This window comes from Dipodomys merriami, unplaced genomic scaffold (genome assembly GCF_024711535.1).
Source record: "Dipodomys merriami isolate MVZ:Mamm:240054 unplaced genomic scaffold, mDipMer1.0.p SCAF_11, whole genome shotgun sequence".
NCBI lineage: Eukaryota > Metazoa > Chordata > Mammalia > Rodentia > Heteromyidae > Dipodomys > Dipodomys merriami.
The window spans coordinates 49,507,533-49,525,648 of record NW_027202382.1 but is presented as its reverse complement, the minus strand read 5'-3'; the positions used below and the strand labels follow the sequence as shown (position 1 = coordinate 49,525,648).

At 53.1% G+C, this 18,116-nt stretch overlaps 1 protein-coding gene across 1 annotated transcript; it reads left to right on the top strand.

The window, feature by feature from the left end:
* Positions 1-534: 534 nt before the first annotated feature.
* Positions 535-17,814, top strand: Man1b1 (mannosidase alpha class 1B member 1). The gene is made up of 13 exons (XM_070015131.1): positions 535-743; positions 1,144-1,252; positions 2,678-2,814; positions 7,266-7,420; positions 8,866-8,975; positions 10,510-10,695; positions 11,980-12,128; positions 13,033-13,221; positions 14,772-14,962; positions 15,252-15,372; positions 15,833-16,030; positions 16,103-16,234; positions 17,004-17,814. Exons 1-13 carry the CDS (start codon positions 633-635, stop codon positions 17,205-17,207), a joined length of 1,992 nt encoding a protein of 663 aa, XP_069871232.1. The 5' UTR covers positions 535-632; the 3' UTR covers positions 17,208-17,814.
* Positions 17,815-18,116: the final 302 nt, after the last annotated feature.

Genomic DNA, 18,116 nt, shown 5'->3' with positions numbered 1-18,116 from the left:
GAGGGACAGAGGCCCGGGGGGGGCAGAGGCCCGGGGAGGGACAGCGGCTGGGGGGGAGGGACAGCGGCTGGGGGGGAGGGACAGCGGCTGGGGGGGAGGGACAGAGGCCCGGGTAGGGGGGGCAGAGGCCCGGCGCCTGCGGCTTCCGCGCGCCCGGCCCAGACGCAGCCTCGCCGGGGGCTCCTCGCCTCTCGTCGGGCGCGCCCACGGCCCGGTTCTGGTGGCGGGCCTCGCGAGGACGGTGGCGGCGGTCGGCCGGGGAGCGGGGCCCTACGTCCGCACGGTGGCAGCGCAGAGCGGACCCGGCGGCTGGGCGCCCGCCCTGCACGGTGACGGCCCCGCGGCGGACGCAGACGCATGACGTAAAGTACGGCGCAGGCGCGGATCATAGACGCAAGAGATTCGGAGAGGAATGCGCGCCCGCTGCGCGGCGGAGGCGGCGCGCGTGCGCAGTGAGAAGACACGGCAGGACGCCTGCGCGACGGCTGGTGAAAGGTGAGGCGCGTGCGCACCGGCGTCCGGGACGATGGGCGGGGTGTGCACGGTGGTGCTATGGCCGCCGGCGCTGTGCTTCAGACTTGGGCTTCCTGACGCCGTCCGCGGGCGGAGTCGCGCCGGCCGGAGTCGACGGCATGTATCCGCCGCCGCCGCCGGCGCCCCACCAGGACTTCATCTCGGTGACGCTGAGCCTGGGCGAGAGCTACGACAACAACAAGAGCCGGCGGCGGCGCTCCTGCTGGAGGGTGAGGCGCGGCCGGGCGGGCGCGGGGCCCCGGGCCGCCCGCGCTCCCCGGCTGTGGGGACTGCGCCGCCCTGGCGCCGGCTGAGGGCGGCCCGGGGCGCACCTTGGCCTCGGCTCCGCGCCTCCGGGCCGGCCTCCGGGATGCGGGAGCCGCTGCCCTGCCCGGGGTCTGCGCTGCCCTGCCCGGGGTCTGCGCTGCCCTGCCCGGGGTCTGCGCTGCCCTGCCCGGGGTCTGCGCTGCCCTGCCCGGGGTCTGCGCTGTTCCCGCGCCCACCCGCCCTGAGCGCGCGTCCCCCGAGGAATCTGCTCTGCCCCGAAAACCAGTGCGGCTGACCACGGGGTCTCTCGCGATTCCTGTCCTCCTGTATCTGTGACAATGTCATGCTTTGTCTCTTCCTTAGAAATGGAAGCAGCTGTCGAGGTTACAGCGGAACGTGATTCTTTTCCTCTTGGCCTTTCTGATTCTTTGTGGGTTCCTGTCCTACGTACACGTGGCTGACCAGTGGAAAGGTATGAGAGAAACAATGAGGATACTTGGGCTGGGCCTAGTGACTCAGTTTAAAACAACAAACTGACTGTGAGGGTACCAGGCTGTAACACAGGTTTGCTTCTGGTGTCAGTCTTGCTGTTCCAGCCTGTCTGGCGAAAGAGCATCGATCTTGAGTTGGAGTGCTCAGTCTTGTTGATTACATTAATACCCCACTGCTTTGTTTACAGCAGACAGTAGATTTCTGGTGAGGACATAGAGAATCTGTTCTGAGCTTGCTCCTTGATGACTGTCGTTCCCGGGGAGAGGCAGAGAGCTGCAGTTGTACAGACACATTGCCCTGTTAGAGTGAAGGGTGGTGTGCTGTGCTTAGGTCAAGCTCTTTGAAGATAATGAAATTGTCTATTCTCAAATTCAGTGTGACTTTTTCCTTTTTGGTCAGTTGTGGTGCTTGAACTCTAGGCCTGGGTACTGTCCCTCAGCTCTTTAGCTCAAGGCTAGTGCTCTAGCACTTGAGCCACAGCGCCACTTCTGGCCTTTGCTGTTTATGTGGTGCTGAGGAATCGAACTCAGGGCCTCAGGTATGCAAGGCAAGCACTCTACTGCTGAGGCCCTTCCCAGCCCCATGGCTTTTTTTTTTTAATTGGGATTTTTAACTCAGGGCAGTAAGTGCTATATACGATTTGAGCCACACGCCCAGCACTTTTTTGCTTTAGTTCATTTTTCAAGTAGGGTCTTTTTTGTTGTTGTTGTTGAGGGAGGGGGCTTGAACTCGGGGTTTGGGCACTCTCCATGAGCTCATTTGCTCAAGGCTAGTGCTCTACCACTTTGAGCCACAGCACCACTTGTGATTATCTGGTGGTTAGTTGGAATTAAGAGTCTCATGGACTTTACTGCCCTGGCTGGCTTTGAACTGGGATCCTCAGATCTCAGCCTCCTGAATAGCTAGGATTACAGGCGTGAGCCACTAGTGCCCTGCTCAAGTAGGGTCTTGCACTTTTGCCCAGGGCTAGCCTTGGCCCACTTCTGTTCTCCTGCTTTTGCCTTTTTTTTTTTTCTTGGGTGGTCGTGGGGCTTGAACTCTGGGCCTGAACACTGTCCCTCAGCTCTTCAGCTCAAGGCAAGCACTCTACCACTTGAGCTACAGCGCTACTTCTGGTTTTCTGAGTGTTTATCGGCGATAAGAGTTTCATGGACTTTCCTGCCCGGGCTGGCTTTGAACCATAATCCTCAGATCTCAGCCTCCTGAGTAGCTAGGATTACAGGCGTGAGCCACCAGCACCCGGCTGCTTTTGCCTTTTGAGTGGCTGGGCTTACAGGCATATACCACCATACTTGGCAAATTCATTTACTTCTTGAAGTGTTCCCCTGCCCTGTCTGTCTAAACTTCTCTTATGGAGCAGTTTAAGTTTCCTCTGAGCCCTGAGGTAAAGGATTATCTTCTGTAGCCCTGAGTAGCAGACCTGAAGAAGAGCAGAAGGTGAGACCAGAAATCCCTGGGTTGAAACCAGCAAACCCACCCGTCTTACCAGCTCCACAGAAAGCAGACACCAATCCAGAAGACATTCCACAGATGTTGCCTCAGGTAATTTTCAAGAAACAGTCTGTTTAGGAGTAGTCCAAGATGTAAATACTGCTTCAAGAAGGTTGAGATTAGGGCTGGGAACATGGCCTAGTGGTAGTGTTTGCCTAGCATGCATACATGAAGTCCTGGGTTTGATTCCATAGTACCACATAAGCAGAAAAAGCCAGAAGTGGCACCATGGCTCAAATAGTTGAGTGCTAGCCTTGAGCAAAAAAGAAGCTCAGGGACAGTGCTCAGGCCCTGAGTTTAAGCCCCAGGACTGGCAAAAAAAAAAAAAAAAAAGGTAATTATTCTCGCTACTCATTCTGGTCTGATTGCCTAACAGCTGGGGAAAGAAAAGGCATACTCTTTGAATGTCACCCTGGGCCAACTTCTGTGTTAGGTGCCCAGTAGGGAAAGAAAGACTTGTCCCTTCTCTGGAGGAGCCACAAGCTGGTAGGAGAGTCAGGGAAGAGGATAGCCAGAAAATGCCAGGCAGGTGGCTGGTGGTACACATCCTATGTGAAAACAGGAGGGCTAAGGTATAGAGGGGGAGCAGTGCTGAGGGCTTGGGCAGCCTCTTGAAGTAATATTTGATGGTTGAAAAATCCCTTGTTTTCATCAGGGCAGGGAGAGCAAGGCTGAGAAAAACCTCGGCAAGGAAGACCCCTAAAGGGCTGGGCCAGTGGGCAGGGACTTGGATCTCCTTGCCTGTGGTCCTTAAGACATCCAAGGGTAGAGGCAGCACTGGTGGTCTCCCTTGATGTGCACAGGAGGATCTGAGGCGTGGAAGGCTGCAGAGCAGAGCCTTGCTCACGTGGGGGTGCTTTGCAGTAGAGGAATGCCCTGTAGGTCAGGGTCACAGGGTGGGGATGGGGAGTGAAGGTCCCCAGACAGAGACACAATTAAGGGCTGAGCAGGAACTGGCCTGGGGCAGGCTCTGCTGTGTTGTGTCTGGGAGGCAGTATGGAGGGCGGCAGGTAGTGTCAGGATTACAGAGCAAGGGAGGCAGGTTTGGGGAGTCCCCAGGTGCTGGTGCTAATGTGTTGTCTACACGGGGTAGGGAGCAGCCAGACCTCATTATGGGACATCCATGCTGAGTAGGTTAGGTTGGGAAGCAGATTAGGGAAAGAAGAGTCCAGAGCTGTATCACAGACAGCAAAATATTGAATCACTTACGGATAGATCAGGACAGAGAAGACCCACACTTTTTTTTTTTTTTTTTTTGACCCACACATTTCTGTCTTGAGAGTTGGAGTAGATAATTTAGCTGTCCTGTACTTGTGAATACTAGGGTGTCAATATTGGCCTTACAGCTCTGGTTGTGCCTTGTCGATGTAGCAGGGCCTTTGGTACTTCTCTTGTGGTTCATCTTGGGTGCCAGGTGGAGGTTTCACATCCCTGCAGTGTGTCACATGAAGACACACAGGAAGTCCTTGTTGTCAATATTATCTTTGGGGATCTGCCTCCCCAGGATGGCTCCTGAGCTGGCAGTGGAGGCCGGCCTCAGTGAGCCTGGTCAGGGACCCCAGCATGTAGGTCCCAGCTCTAGTGAGCCTGGGGAGGAAGAGTTTCATACCAGATCACTGACTGCTCAAAAGAAAGAATAGGAACAGAAGGCACCTCTGCTCTGGTAACCACATCCTTTTGTGGAGTGCGGTGTGCAGAGCTGAGCAGCATCGAGCAGGCTGCGCTCCTGAACAGAAGCTGGGCATTGGAAAGGCCTGTCATGTGTGCGGTTGGTTAGGGACATTCTACACATCTTTCAGTAGGAGAGCTCCTTCTTAGACCAAGTCTGTAGGCATAGGCTAGTTTCTCTGTGAAGATGCTCATCAGTTTCCTCTCACGTGGAATCTCATAACTACACAAAAGAGAAGGGAGGTTATTTCCCTAGTGAGAGATGCACCCCACTGCACCAGTCCCTTAAACCTGCCTTTTGCATTCAGCAGGGTTTGGGGCATGCTGCCCTCAAGACCTTGTGGAAGCTGGGTACTGACAGCTCACACCTGGGTTTCCAGCTCCACGAGAGGCTGAGTTCCGAGGATCATAGTTAGAAGCCAACCGAGACAGAAATGTCACTGAAACTCTTAACTAATTAACCAACAAAAAAGCCAGAACTAAAGATGTGGCTCAAATGGTAGAATGCCAGCCTTGAGCAAAAAGCTGAATGAGAATAATGGGGACCAGAATTCAAGACCCAATACCTTCTTCCTAAGGGCATAGTGACTTACACCTAGAGTCCTAGCTATGTGGGAGGCTGAGGTTGAGGGGAAGAGGGGAGGGAGAGGGAAGTTCCTAATTCTAGACAGCCCTAGCCAATTAAGAGTTTACAAGACTGTATCAGCAGAAGGGTGTGTGGGGGAACTTGGTAAAGTAGCACACACCTGTCATTCTGACTACAGCAGGAAGCATAAATAGGATCTTGGTCCGGGCTAGTTCAGGCAAAATAATCTCTAAAATAATCAGAGTAGCCTGACACCAGTTTCTCATTTTTTAATCCAAGCTACTGAGGAGTCTGAGATTGGTGGGATTTGGTTCAGAGCTAGCCTAAGCACAAAGTATATTCAAAACTGTGTCCAGTTAATCAGAAAAAAAGCCAAGCTGGCTGGGTGCTAGTGGTTCACACCTGTAATCTTAGCTACTCTGGAGACTGGTATCTGATTATTGTGGTTCAAAGCCAGCCTGGGCAGAAAAATCTGTGAGAAACTTTACCTCCAATTAACTACTAACAAGCTGGAAGTAGAGCTGTAGCTTTGAGCACATTAGCCTTGAGCAAAATATGCTCATGGATAGCACCCAGGCTCTGAGTTCAAGCCCCAGGACTGACACAAAAAAGCAGGACTGGAGGCAAAGCTGAAGTGGTACAGCACCAGTTGTGAGAAAGCTCTGAATTCAAGCCCTGTGCCACCCCAAACAAACAAAAAAGGTTGTAGGAATGGTTCAAGTGGTAGAATAACTGCCTAGCATGACAAAGCTCTGAATTCCACTGATACAAGGGGGAAAAAAAATAAGCCTTTCACCTGCTCTGGCTCAGGCTCCTATGTGGAAGAGAGTTCTACCACTGTCCCTTCACTTAGCTTGTGCTTTAACAGGCTTCAGGGCAAGCATTCAGGAGAGAACATACAGAGTGGGAAGTAAACACTCACTGTTGCTCTGTCGTAGCCAGGCCAAGCTTTGAAACATTTGGTATATTTTATTTTGACAGATTTGGATACACATGTGAACAGATGAGGATTCTGGTTCACACGAGAATACCCCTCCCCGCCTGTTTTGATATCTAGATCTTTCTGTTACATGGATATACTATATTCTCATTTATTTGCTGAATATTCTTTTGCCACTTAAGTAAAAGTAAGGGTAGGATTTTGTGTATGCTTCTGTGAAAGCAGGAAATGGCTGGGAGGTTTGCCAGCTAGGGGGTGGGAGTGGTGCAGGGGCAGGCAGCAGAGACCTAGCTATGTGTCGTTTACAGACCTTCATGCTTGTTCAGGATTGAGTGGGCTGAAGGAACAAGCGGGAGCTGTTGCTTCTCTGTCTTCCATTTAAATCCATTCAAAGGGCTTGTTCTAGGTTCTCTGAGAGTCCTAACCAGAGCTTCCACTTCTGTGTGAGCCTTTGCCAGCCAGTTGGAAAGCTCCTATGCAGCTTGGAGACATGTAGACCTTTTCTCTCTTTCTTTCTTTCCTTCTTTCTTTCTTTCCTTCTTTCTTTCTTTCTTTCTTTCTTTCTTTCTTTCTTTCTTTCTTTCTTTCTTTCTTTCCTTCTTTCCTCCTTCCTTCCTTCCTTCCTTCCTTCCTTCCTTCCTTCCTTCCTTCCTTCCTTCCTTCCTTCCTTCCTTCCTTTCTTTCTTTCTTTCTTTTTTGTGGGGGACACTGGTAATCAGTCTTGGCTTGAACTCAAGGCCTGGCTGTCCCTGAGCTTTTTTGCTCAAAGCTAGCACTTTGCCATTTAAGCCACTGCTCCACTTTCAGATTCTTTTTGTTTTTTTGGGGGGGGGGTCCGGTCATGGGTCCTGAACTCGGGGCCTGGGCGCTGTCCCTCAGCTCTTCAGCTCAAGGCTAGTGCTCTACCATTTGAGCCACAGCGCCACTTCCGGCTTTTTTCTTTTTGCTTATGTGGTGCTGAGGAATCAAACCCAGGGCCTCAGGCATGCAAGGCAAGTGCTCTACCACTGAGCCACCTTCCCAGCCCAGATTCTTGATAGATTACTGGAAATAAGTGTCTCGTGGACTTGGCTGTCCAGGCTGGCTTCAAACCACAATCCTCAGATCTCAGCTTCCTGAGTAGCTAGGATTATAGGTGTGAGCTACTGGTACCTGGCCTTTATTTTTCCCCCCTGAGGCTGGGTGGAACATGTTAGTGTACTCTCTTTTCCCAGGGTGGGCATGCATCTGAGAAAGAGACTCTAGATATTTAAGCACAGCTCACAGGCAGGTAAGGTATTCTCACCTATGGTTCTGGTTCTTGTGCAGAAGCCTCGTAAGCATTTCCGGCGGGGACCTCCCCACCTGCAGATCAGAGCCCCCAACACAGTGTCCAGAGATGGCACGCAGAACGTGGCTAAGGAGCAGGAGGTGGCCCCCAGGGACGCTCACCAGGAAGAAAACACGCAGCACGCAGTCATCAGGTACTGTGCTGGGGTCAGATTGAGCAGGTGTTGGAGGCCAGCCGGATGTTTTGTTTTTGTTTTCTATTGGATTTATTTATTTGGCCACAGTACACAAGTTGATAGGGTGTGGTTTTTGTTTTTTGTGTTTTTGTTGGTTGTGGGGTTGAACTCTGGGCCTGGGCACTGTCCCTCAGCTCTTCAGCACAAGGCTAGCGCTCTACCAGTTGAGTCATAGTGCCACTTCCAGATTTTTCTGCTTATGTGGTGCTGAGGAATCGAACCCAGGGTTCATGCATGCAAGGTAAGCACTCTACCACTGTGTCACCTTCCCAGCCCTTTTGGGGTGTTTTTGTAATGAAAACTGGGTGTCTTGTCCACACTACTTTGTTTGAAATTGTGTGGTCTTCCTTGAGCTATGTTATAGTCAGATTTTAAGGATTGGAGATGGGAACCAAATTGGTCCTTGTCCTTCTCTAAGGGGTAAAGGTGTTTCCTCCCACATCTGTGGCTCTGGACTGGCTCCTGTCTGGCAGACACCCCTTTCTGAGGCCCTTCTTTCAGCCCTAGGTCCTGTCAGGCTTGGAGCAGCATCGCCACGACGCTGCTGAGGCAGTGTGTGGGCCTTTGTGTCTGCTCCCTAGCCCACACACCACAGCTGCTCCAACCGGGGATTAGACAAGACCTTGAGTTCTTCTGGACAGTATGAACACAGAACACAGGCTGCCAAGATGAGTGCTAACAGGCGGGACCGGCCTGAGCTGGGGCTCTGCACCTCCAGAGTTGCATTTTACAGACACAGGCCTTGGTCTCACAGGCATACAGGAGCCAGTGGGAAGTGTCCCTGGGGTGGAGCGTGGCCAGTGGAGCCTCTTGATTACATTTGCAGAGTCAAAGCATCTGACTCACAATGACAGTGTAGGCAATTGTGCTCCTGACTTGAGCCCTTGGAATTGAGTCACAATAGCAGACCCAAGGCCCAATTCTGCTCGGGTTGTTTGAGACCTTTTGGGCCCATCCTTATCTAGAGGTCATGCGACAAACCCTCTGTTCCTTTCTGGCGTGGTGATCATTACTTGTAACCCCAGAAGGAAAGTGGGCTTCTATGTGCCGATCTAGGAGGCTGCCTAGCTCCCGTGTCCACCAAACTTCACTTTGGGCTTGGGTGATAGACCAGGTGGTTACCTACCTGGTTCTCTGCCCTCTGCAGTGTTGTTTCTTAGGATTCCTCACAGGTCTGCAAACTTCTCAGCCTCTCACTTTGTGTTAGGTGACCCTGGCACTGTTTGTCCACGTCCCAGGTGGTCTTGGCCTACCTGTCCTATCCTTGCTGTGCCTGGAAGGTGTTGGCATGTTGGGGCCTGTCTGGGCTTCCTAGTTGCTTACTTGCCCTGGGCCTGGTTGCTGGGGGAGGACGGTGCTCATGGAGCTGTCCCCCAAGCCAACTGCCCTTCCTTTCCCTGCAGCTGGCGGGGCGCAGTGATTGAGCCTGAGCAGAACACTGAACTCCCTTCCAGAAGAGCAGAAGCCTCTGCCAAGCCTTACTTGGTGGCAGCCAGGATGCAGAAAGAACCATGTGAGTCTTCCCACCCGGCCTGCATGTCTCACTGGGGCCTGGGTTTGTGTCTGGAGGTTAGGTTAATGTGCTCTGCATGCCAGCGGTGGCCTGCTGCTAGACCCTGTACAGAGATCCTTCCATATCCATGTGCCATTTGTGGTCTTTTGTCAAATCCTTACCCTTCTTCAGCCCCAGTGACAGTATGCGGTTTCTTGATGACCCTGATCTTCTGCCTGAGCCACAGACACAGGTTTTGCTGCTCTCTGCCTGGGCCATGCTGGGCCTTGGGTTAAGTGAAGGCAAAGCTGTTGTTGGGCAGGACTGGACCTGGCAGGTCTGTGGGCAGTGCCTAGAAGTCACTGGGATCTTGGTTTTGTTCATTGAGAGCGAGCTTGCACTTGGACTTGTGTTCAGCCCTGTACATGCTAGACCTCTGTACAAGGCGTTTTGAGGTAATAAGTGCCTCTAATCTTCATTGTTCAGGTAGGACTGTCACTCTAGGACTTTGCAGGGCACTCTGCTCTCTGTGTTTTCAGCACCACCGAGTACAAGAGGATAGGGAAGCCCACCCTGGGACTCGAGGATCAGGCTTTGCAGGAATATGTAGAGGGCACTGTGGTATTAGGAGTGGACCCTACCCATCACAGGGAGCCGACAACCTCGAGGGGAGAGGGGCATGGCTATGGAGAGGAGGCATGATATCTTTACATGTTTCGCCCACACTGAGGGCTCTGTGCACTGTCCAGTTGGGAAGTCTCCCAGTAGCATCTCTCTGAGATGGCCTCCTGAGACCATGTGGATGCTAGTCCTCGGGGGACCCTGATGATGTGTGGCACTGAGGAGCCCCATCAGTGTCTTTTGTTTCCAAGTCCACATTGTACACTGCAGGTTCTGTGTTTACTTCATCAAGGGCTTTGCTCCCCCCCCCCCCCTTGCCAGGTTCTGTGTTTGCCTCATCAAGGGCTTTGCTCCCTGCCCTGCCCCACCCCCTCCCGCCCATGGTGGGGCTTGAACTCTGGGCCTGGGCGCTGTCCCTCAGCTCTTCAGCTCAAGGCTAGCACTCTACCACTTGAGCCACAGCACCACTTCTGGCTTTTTTGCTTATGTGGTGCTGAGGAATTGAACCCAGGACTTCATGCATGCAAGGCAAGCACTCTACCACTGAGCCACCTTCCCAACCGCAGAGCTTTGCTTTTGCCCGTGTGCTTGTGCATGTGTGTGTGTGCACATGCGTGTGTGCTTGTGTGGTGCTCCATCTCCTCTGAACACAGACCCTGTGGTCTGGGAGGGGAGGGAACTCCTGTGCCTGAGAGCCAGGTCCCAGATGCTGCCGAGTGAGGCCTCATTTCCCAGAGTCAGGTCTACCCCTGAAGGTCCCACTGTGGCCTGACTGTTAACTGCTTTACCTCAGTCCTTCCGGCCCCTTTCATTCTCCTCATGGCTCAGGCCAGTGTCCGTTCAATCCCATTCACCCCGGTTCAGTCATGCTTTGCCTAGAGGCCTAGTCTGTCTCACGCTGGGGACCTCCCTAACCACCTGTTCTCTCTGCCAGTACCGCCAAATGAGCGCCAGAAGGGGGTGATTGAGGCCTTTCTCCACGCATGGAAAGGATATCGCAAATTTGCATGGGGCCACGATGAGCTGAAGCCAGTGTCCAGGTCCTTCAGTGAGTGGTTTGGCCTGGGTCTCACCCTAATCGATGCCCTGGACACCATGTGGATTTTGGGCCTAAAACAAGGTAATGGCTCCTTTCTGGAGTGAACGGTGTAGCTGTGGGTGGCCCACAGGTCAGAGTGCTGCCTATGGCTGGCAGCAGGGAGGGTGTGAGCCCTGCCATCTCCATCTAACCTGTGTTGGATGAGCTTGAGCTTGGCATGCTCAGAACCCGCTCTTCCGTCTGGCCCAGGCCCGCTTAGAATGGCAGTCTTGGAGAGCAAAGCATAGAGGAAAGGGAACGCCAGCTGTACTCTGCAGACCATCAGGAGGAGGGGATTACCAAGGCCCCTTATTTCTGTGATGTCCTCTTTAGACCACAGCGATCCCATCTCACTGGGATCTTTGGTCATTTTAAATTAGTTGTTAAGCATTTGCCTGGCTTGAAGCCTCCCACTGGGTGCCGTGGCACAGCCCTTGTCTTACCTCAGCCCCTCCACTACCTTGGTTCCATCTCTGCACACCGCTGATGTCCTGAGGTGGGAAATGGCTCTGAATCCATAGTAGGGGGGCATTTAGAAGATGGGTCAAATTGAGCACCAATGGCTCGTACTTGTAATTCTACCTGCAGAGGAGGCTGAATCCCGGAGGACCATGGTTCAGAGTCAGCCCAGGCAGAGGAGTCCTAGAGACTTTTTTTTTTTTTTTTTTTTTTTTTTTTCCTTTTTGTCAGTCACGGGGCCTGAACTCTGGGCCTGGGCTCTGTCCCTCAGCTCTTCAGCTCAAGACTAGCTCTCTTCTACTTGAACCATAGCGCCACTTCTGGCTTTTTCTATTTAGCTGGTGTTGAGGAATCGAACCCAGGGACTCATGCATGCAAGGGAAGCACTTTTCCACTGACCTACCTTCCCAGCCCCCGTGAGACGCTTTTTTTTCGGGTCAGTTGTGGGGCTTGAACTCTGGGCTTGGGTGCTATCCCTCAGTTCTTCAGCTCAAGGCGAGCACTCTACCTCTTGAGCCACAGGGCCATGTCTGGTTTTCTAGTAGTTAACTGGAGATAAGAGTCTCATGGACTTTACTTGCCCGGGCTGGCTTTGAACTGTGCTCCTCAGATCTCAGCCTCCTGAGTAGCTAGGATGACAGGCGTGAGTCACCGGTGCCCGGATCCCCATGAGACTCTTTTGTCTCTAGTTGGAGCAGAAAGCCAGGCTGGCAGCATGGGTCAAGTGGTAGAGTACCAGTTGTGAGCATGCATGCTGAGCATGAGGCCCTCAGGTCAAGCCCCAGTACCAGCAAAACAAAGCAAAAAACCCAGGGAGACGACAGATCCATAGGCTTGTTCCCTTAACCTTCTTTCCTAATGTCACAGAATTTGAAGAAGCCCGGAAGTGGGTATCACAGAAGTTGAACTTTAAGAAGAATGTGGATGTCAACCTGTTTGAGAGCACCATCCGGATCCTAGGAGGCCTGCTGAGTGCCTACCACCTGTCAGGAGACAGCCTGTTCCTTAGGAAAGCTGTGAGTGCCTCCTGCAGCCTGAGGCTGCCTCGGGTGGCCGTGGACGGCTTTCCAGACCTCACTGCTTTGGAAGAGGGATTTTTGGGGAGTCACATCGGTGTCTCTTCAAATATGTTTAAGACTCTGCTTTTGCATCCCTGTGTGTGAGCTGCCCTGCTGTACCTGGCAGGAAAAAGCACTGTTGCTCACTTGCAGCTTCTTTTTCTTTTTTTGGGGGGGGGGGTCCGGTCGTGGGGCCTGAACTCTGGGCCTGGGCGCTGTCCCTCAGCTCTTCAGCTAAGGCTAGCGCTCTACCACTTGAGCCACAGCGCCACTGCTGGCTTTTTTCTTTTTGCTTATGTGGTGCTGGAAATCGAACCCAGGGCCTCAGGCATGCAAGGCAAGCGCGCTACCACTGAGCCACCTTCCTAGCCCCAGCTTCTTTTTCTTATTTGAAATTTTGCTTTAAAATTTCCACATACAGGGCTGGAAAGGTGGCTCAGTGGTAGAGTGCTTGCCTTGCATGCATGAGGCCCTGGGTTCGATTTCCAGCACCACATAAGCAAAAAGAAAAAAGCCAGCAGTGGCGCTGTGGCTCAAGTGGTAGAGTGCTAGCCTTGAGCTGAAGAGCTGAGGGACAGCACCCCGGCCCAGAGTTCAGGCCCCATGACCGGACCCAAAAAAAAAAAAAAAAAAATTCCACATATAACCTGGATTTCAGTGTCTCACCAGATAAAGTGACTTTCAAGTATTTTCTCCCATTCTCTGCTTGATTTTTTTTTTTTTCCCCATGAGTTTGGCAATGGAGAGCCATCAAACCTTGTCTTTCCATTTCCTTGGATGGAAATGGCTAATGCCTTACAGTTTTGAAGTGTGAACAAGGCTCTTGGTGACCTGGAACTTTCTTTGCTGTGCTCTTACACAGGAAGATTTTGGAAATCGGCTCATGCCTGCCTTTGCCACACCATCCAAGATCCCGTACTCTGATGTGAACATTGGCACTGGCGTTGCCCATCCGCCCCAGTGGACCTCAGATAGCACAGTGGCTGAGGTGACCAGCATCCAGCTAGAATTCCGAGAGCTCTCTCGCCTCACAGGAACCAAGAAATTCCAGGTGAGACTGCCAGGGTTCCAGCTGGACCAAGCTACCATCACAGTTCAGGATGTATGTGTGTTTATCTCTTAATATTTTCCCCTCTTTCCAATTTATGTGTGCTGGTGCTAGGGCTTGAACTCAGGGACAAGGCACTGTCTTTTAGCGTGCGTGCGTGCGTGTATGTGTGTGTGCGCGCGCGCGTGTGCGTGTGTGTGCGTGCGTGCGTGCATGTGTGTCTGTCCCTGAGCTTTTTTTGTGTTCAAGACTAGCACTCTACCACTTGAGCCACAGCCCCACTTTCTAGCTTTTTGCTGGTTAGAGGTAAGTGTCAAAAATTTTCCACCGGGCACTGGTGGCTCATGCCAATTAACCACCAGAAAACCAGAAATGGCACTGTTGCTCAAGTGGCAGAGCACTTGCCTTAAGCTGATGAGCTGAGGGGCAGTGTCTAGCCCCAGAGTTCAAGCACCATGACTGACAAAAAAAAAAAAGAAAGAGTGCTATGGACTTTCCTGCTCTCCTCAGATGTCGGTCTCAATAGGCCTGAGCCACTGACGCCCACTGTTGTTTTGTCTTTTGCTGTACTTCGGATTAAACCCGGGTCTTGAACATACTAATCCTGTATTCTACCATTTGAGCAGTGCCCTGGCCCTTTTCTTTGTATTGTTTCTCCATCCTCCTGTCTGCCTCCTGAGAGACATGGTTTATGTCCAGTGCTTGTACTAGTTGAAATGACCGTCATCTGATGCAGTGTGTGACACCAGTGGGTTTTGTGTCTTGGACAATCTCTGAATTTTGGGCAGTAGTCCCTCCCGCTTGTGATAATGCATCATCTAGTTAACATGCTGTGGAATTTGCTTTGCTAAAATAGTATTTAGTATTTTTGCATCAATGTTCTAAAGTAATTTATATTTGTCTTCTGGTATTGCTGTATAGCTTTGGTCCTAGGATATTTCTGGCTTCATAATGTGTTGGCTGGGAGCTATAATCCTAGCATCTTAGCTACTCTAGAGGTGGAGATCTGAGGACTGCTGTTCAAAAGTAACTCAGATAAATCGAAGAGACTCTTAACTCCAGTTAACCAGCAAAAAGCTGGAAATGGAGGTGTGACTCAAGTGGCAAAGCATCACCTGGAAGCAAAAAAAAAAAAATGCTGAGCATAGCTCGATGCTGTTGGTTCAAGCCTTGCCACTGGGGAAGCTGAGATCTGAGGATCACAGTTTATGAGACTGTTATCTCCAATTGGCCACCAAAAAAACAGAAGTGGAAGTGTGGTGGGAAATGGTAGAACATTAGCTTTGAGCACAGAAATTCAGGAATACAGTGTCCAGGCACTGATTTCAAGCCCCACAACTTATTTAAAAGGAAAAAAAAAAATCTGGTCAAGATGTTGAGGCTGTGAGATTTTTGTTTTGTTTTTATACTGGCCTCAAAAAAAAAAAAAGGATAAAAAGAATTGATTATTAGTTATCAATATACTAAGTCTTAAGGAAAGTATGATCCATCTTCAGTTTTCTTAACATGAGAAGTTCACCTGCAGTGCACCTGCCGCCCCTCATCTCCCACAGGAGGCAGCAGAGGAGGTGACGAGGCACATCCACTCCCTGTCTGGGAAGAAGGATGGGCTAGTGCCCATGTTCATCAACACACACAGTGGCCTCTTCACTCACCCAGGCGTGTTCACCTTGGGCGCCAGGGCCGACAGCTACTATGAATACCTGCTGAAGCAGTGGATCCAGGGCGGGAAGAAGGAGACACAGTGAGGCCTACTTCTGCTGCCTTGGTGCAGCACCCCAGCTCCCATCCCCACCACTGCCTAGCCTCCTCGACGCGACTGTGGTCCACAGACCTGGGGGGGGGGGGGATGGGTCCTTTGGTGAGCCTCTCAGTACCCAGCTCAGCCTTTGCTGTGTCCTTGCACTGGACCTGTTGTGTCTGCTGCTTGGGCAGGGCCAGGCTTGCAGTCCTTGTGTGCCTAGCCCTGCACCCCTCAGAGGCAGCCAGCGCCTGGCTGCAGCCAGCCCAAGACAACTCGCTGGTGTTCACAGGTTATTGGAAGACTACCTTAAAGCCATTGAGGGAATAAAGACACACCTGCTTCGGCATTCCCAGCCCAGGAAACTCACCTTTGTGGGGGAGCTTGCCCACGGCCGCTTCAGTGCCAAGATGGTGAGTTGTGTAGTTGTTAAGGTCGTCAGCATAGATGTCAGAATGACATCCTGGTCAGAGGAGGGGAGCTGTAGCCACAGGGAGACTTGCTACCTGACCTGACATTCCTGGAATAGTCCTGTGAACTATGTCCATGTGTGGCCCTGCTGCAGGGTAGACACAGACTCCTGGGTCCAGTCCTTGTGTGGCCTGCAGGGTAGACAGACACCCTGGGTCGCCACTCCATGAAGTCCTCCCTCAGGTATCTAGTGCACGGCATATCTGCAGAGGTATTTGTAGACAGGTTGGAAGAGCCTAGAAGGCCTGGGTCAGCACCTCAGGGAGATCCTGCATTGCAGCCTGCGCGCGAGTGTGTCTGCCTGTGTGTGTGTGTGTGTCTGCGTGTCTGCCTGTGTGTGTGCGCGCGCGCGTGCACACACGCGTGCTAAGGTCCAGCGGTAAGGAAACACTCTGATTCCAGGACCATCTGGTGTGCTTCCTGCCAGGGACGCTGGCTCTGGGCGTCCACCATGGCCTCCCGGGCAACCACATGGAACTAGCCCAAGCACTTATGGAGACCTGCTACCAGATGAACCGTCAGATGGAGACGGGGCTCAGCCCTGAGATCGCACACTTCAACCTGTACCCGCGGGCAGACCGGCAGGATGTGGAGGTCAAGGTGAGCCTTGCTGCACCCTGATGGCGTGGCTCCGCAGGTGTGGGTGCGTGCTCACCATTGGTTTTTCCCCAGCCGGCCGACAGGCACAACCTTCTGCGGCCTGAGACTGTGGAGAGCCTCTTCTACCTGTACCGGATCACAGGGGACCGCAAGTACCAAGACTGGGGCTGGGACATCTTGCAGAGCTTCAACAAGTACACTCGGGTAAGCCCCTCATGGCTGTCCACGAGTGCTGCAGAGCTCTGTCTGTGCCAGTGGCCGCTGTGGCGTGGGGGTGAGGGGCACCTGCTGGGCCTTTCAGATGGGTACAGCCCCGGCAGGCGTGGCCCTGCTAACATGACTGCCTAGTGGGACGTGGCATGGGGGGGCAGTCAGGCCTGGAGGGGCTGTGTGTCTCAGGGCCCTAGGACCAGGCCTTCTACCAAGGCTCCCTCCCTGTGCTGGCCCCACTGCACCACTCCCGCCCCGCTTACCTGGCACACGCCCCACCCCTGGGTAGTCAGCTGTCTGCCCAGCACCCCGTCTTTCAGGGCCCCCGTTCAGGGTAGGTCACGCCCTGCCAGGCCCACTCATCACCACAGCTGGCATAGATGTGACCCAGGCTGATGGCTGGCTGTGGCAGGCTGTGCTTGGGACCCCAGCTGCCTGAGATTTCTGTCACCTGTGTCACAGCAAGGCGCTGGGCCCTGGAGAGCCACATCCCTCCCAGACCACCCTGGGACCCTGGCCTGGCCTGGGTGCAGTTCTTGTACCAGGAACCAGGGGTTGCTGGCATTTTCCAGATGCCTCTGGAGCTGTTTCTGACCTTGGCTATCACCAGGATGCCCTCACTTCACTCTAGAGTGCCAGGGCCATGTGCGGTGTGTCAGGGCAAGCAGCCTGGAGCTAGCTTCCCGCTGGCTCTTCCCGAGGCCCTGCCTGGAGAGCCCAGCCTGTGCTCCACCTCATCTTCAAGGCCTTGGCTCTTATGCAGGTCCCCTCGGGTGGCTATTCCTCTATCAACAATGTCCAGGACTCCCACAGACCTGAGCCCAGGGACAAGATGGAGAGCTTCTTCCTAGGGGAAACACTGAAGTACCTCTACCTGCTGTTTTCTGATGACCCAGACCTGCTCAGCTTGGACTCCTATGTGTTCAACACCGAGGCCCATCCCCTGCCCATCTGGGCTCCCACCTAGGGGACAGCTCCTGGCCTAGGAACTGCTGGGAGGTAGAGGTGGCCCAGTTGGGTCTGGGATATCCAAAGGCCTGTGTGAAATCGGGCAGCCACTGAGCACAGTGCTCTTTGCCGCCCCGGCTTCTCGTCTCTGCTGCTCACAGGACACTGTAGAACAGAACCAGATCAGCAGGTGTGTGGCTCAGGGAGAGTTAGTTTACCAGAAGATCTTGACCTTCCTTCAAAATTTGGATTACAATTCCCTACTCATAATGTTGATCCAACCTGTCTGCCAGCTGCAAGGAGGTCCTGGTGGTTCCCAGGGCCCCAGCCCACCCCTTGGGCTGCTTAGAACCCAGAGCCTGTGTTGTGTTCAGAGAAGAGCCAAGGGGATGGCCCACCAGCCGCTCTGCTCCAACTAACAGCACTTGCGAGTTCCAAGGATTGGCATGGGCCTCTGAGACCCCCGTGGAGCCCTGAGGCTTTGAACCTGGCTCTGGTGTTTACATGTTGGACTCAGGGATCCTCCTGACACCCCATGGTGTCTCACAGGAGGGGGGACAGCAGTTTGACTTTGCACCCTGGTAGAATGGGACTTTTCAGCTGGGATAAAATTTGACTTGCCCCCCTGTGATGGCTGCTCTATGTGTAAGGGGTCTCGGAAACAACTTCAGAGGTCGGCATGCTCTTCCAGGTTACAGCCCATTATCTGTTCCCAGAGGCCAGCAGTGCTTTTCTGGGTCACACTGTTATCTGTCCCCTGAAGTCAGACCTGCTGGTGTCTGCTGCAGTGGGAAGAACAGAATGAGAAGTTGTGCAAGTGAGGCCCACACTGTCTGGGGATGGTGCAGGGTGTGGCCCAGAGCCAGCCGCCTGCCCTGTGTCTAGTGTGGTGTCCTTGTCATACAGCCCACTAGCTGGGACCCCCCTC

Coding starts and splice junctions, on each gene's coding strand:
- Man1b1 (XM_070015131.1), top strand. CDS start 633: ATGTATCCGCCGCCGCCGCCGGCGCCCCACCAGGACTTCATCTCGGTG. Junction 10,696..11,979: donor GATTTTGGGCCTAAAACAAG/GTAATGGCTCCT, acceptor CTAATGTCACAG/AATTTGAAGAAGCCCGGAAG. Junction 16,235..17,003: donor GCTTCAACAAGTACACTCGG/GTAAGCCCCTCA, acceptor GCTCTTATGCAG/GTCCCCTCGGGTGGCTATTC.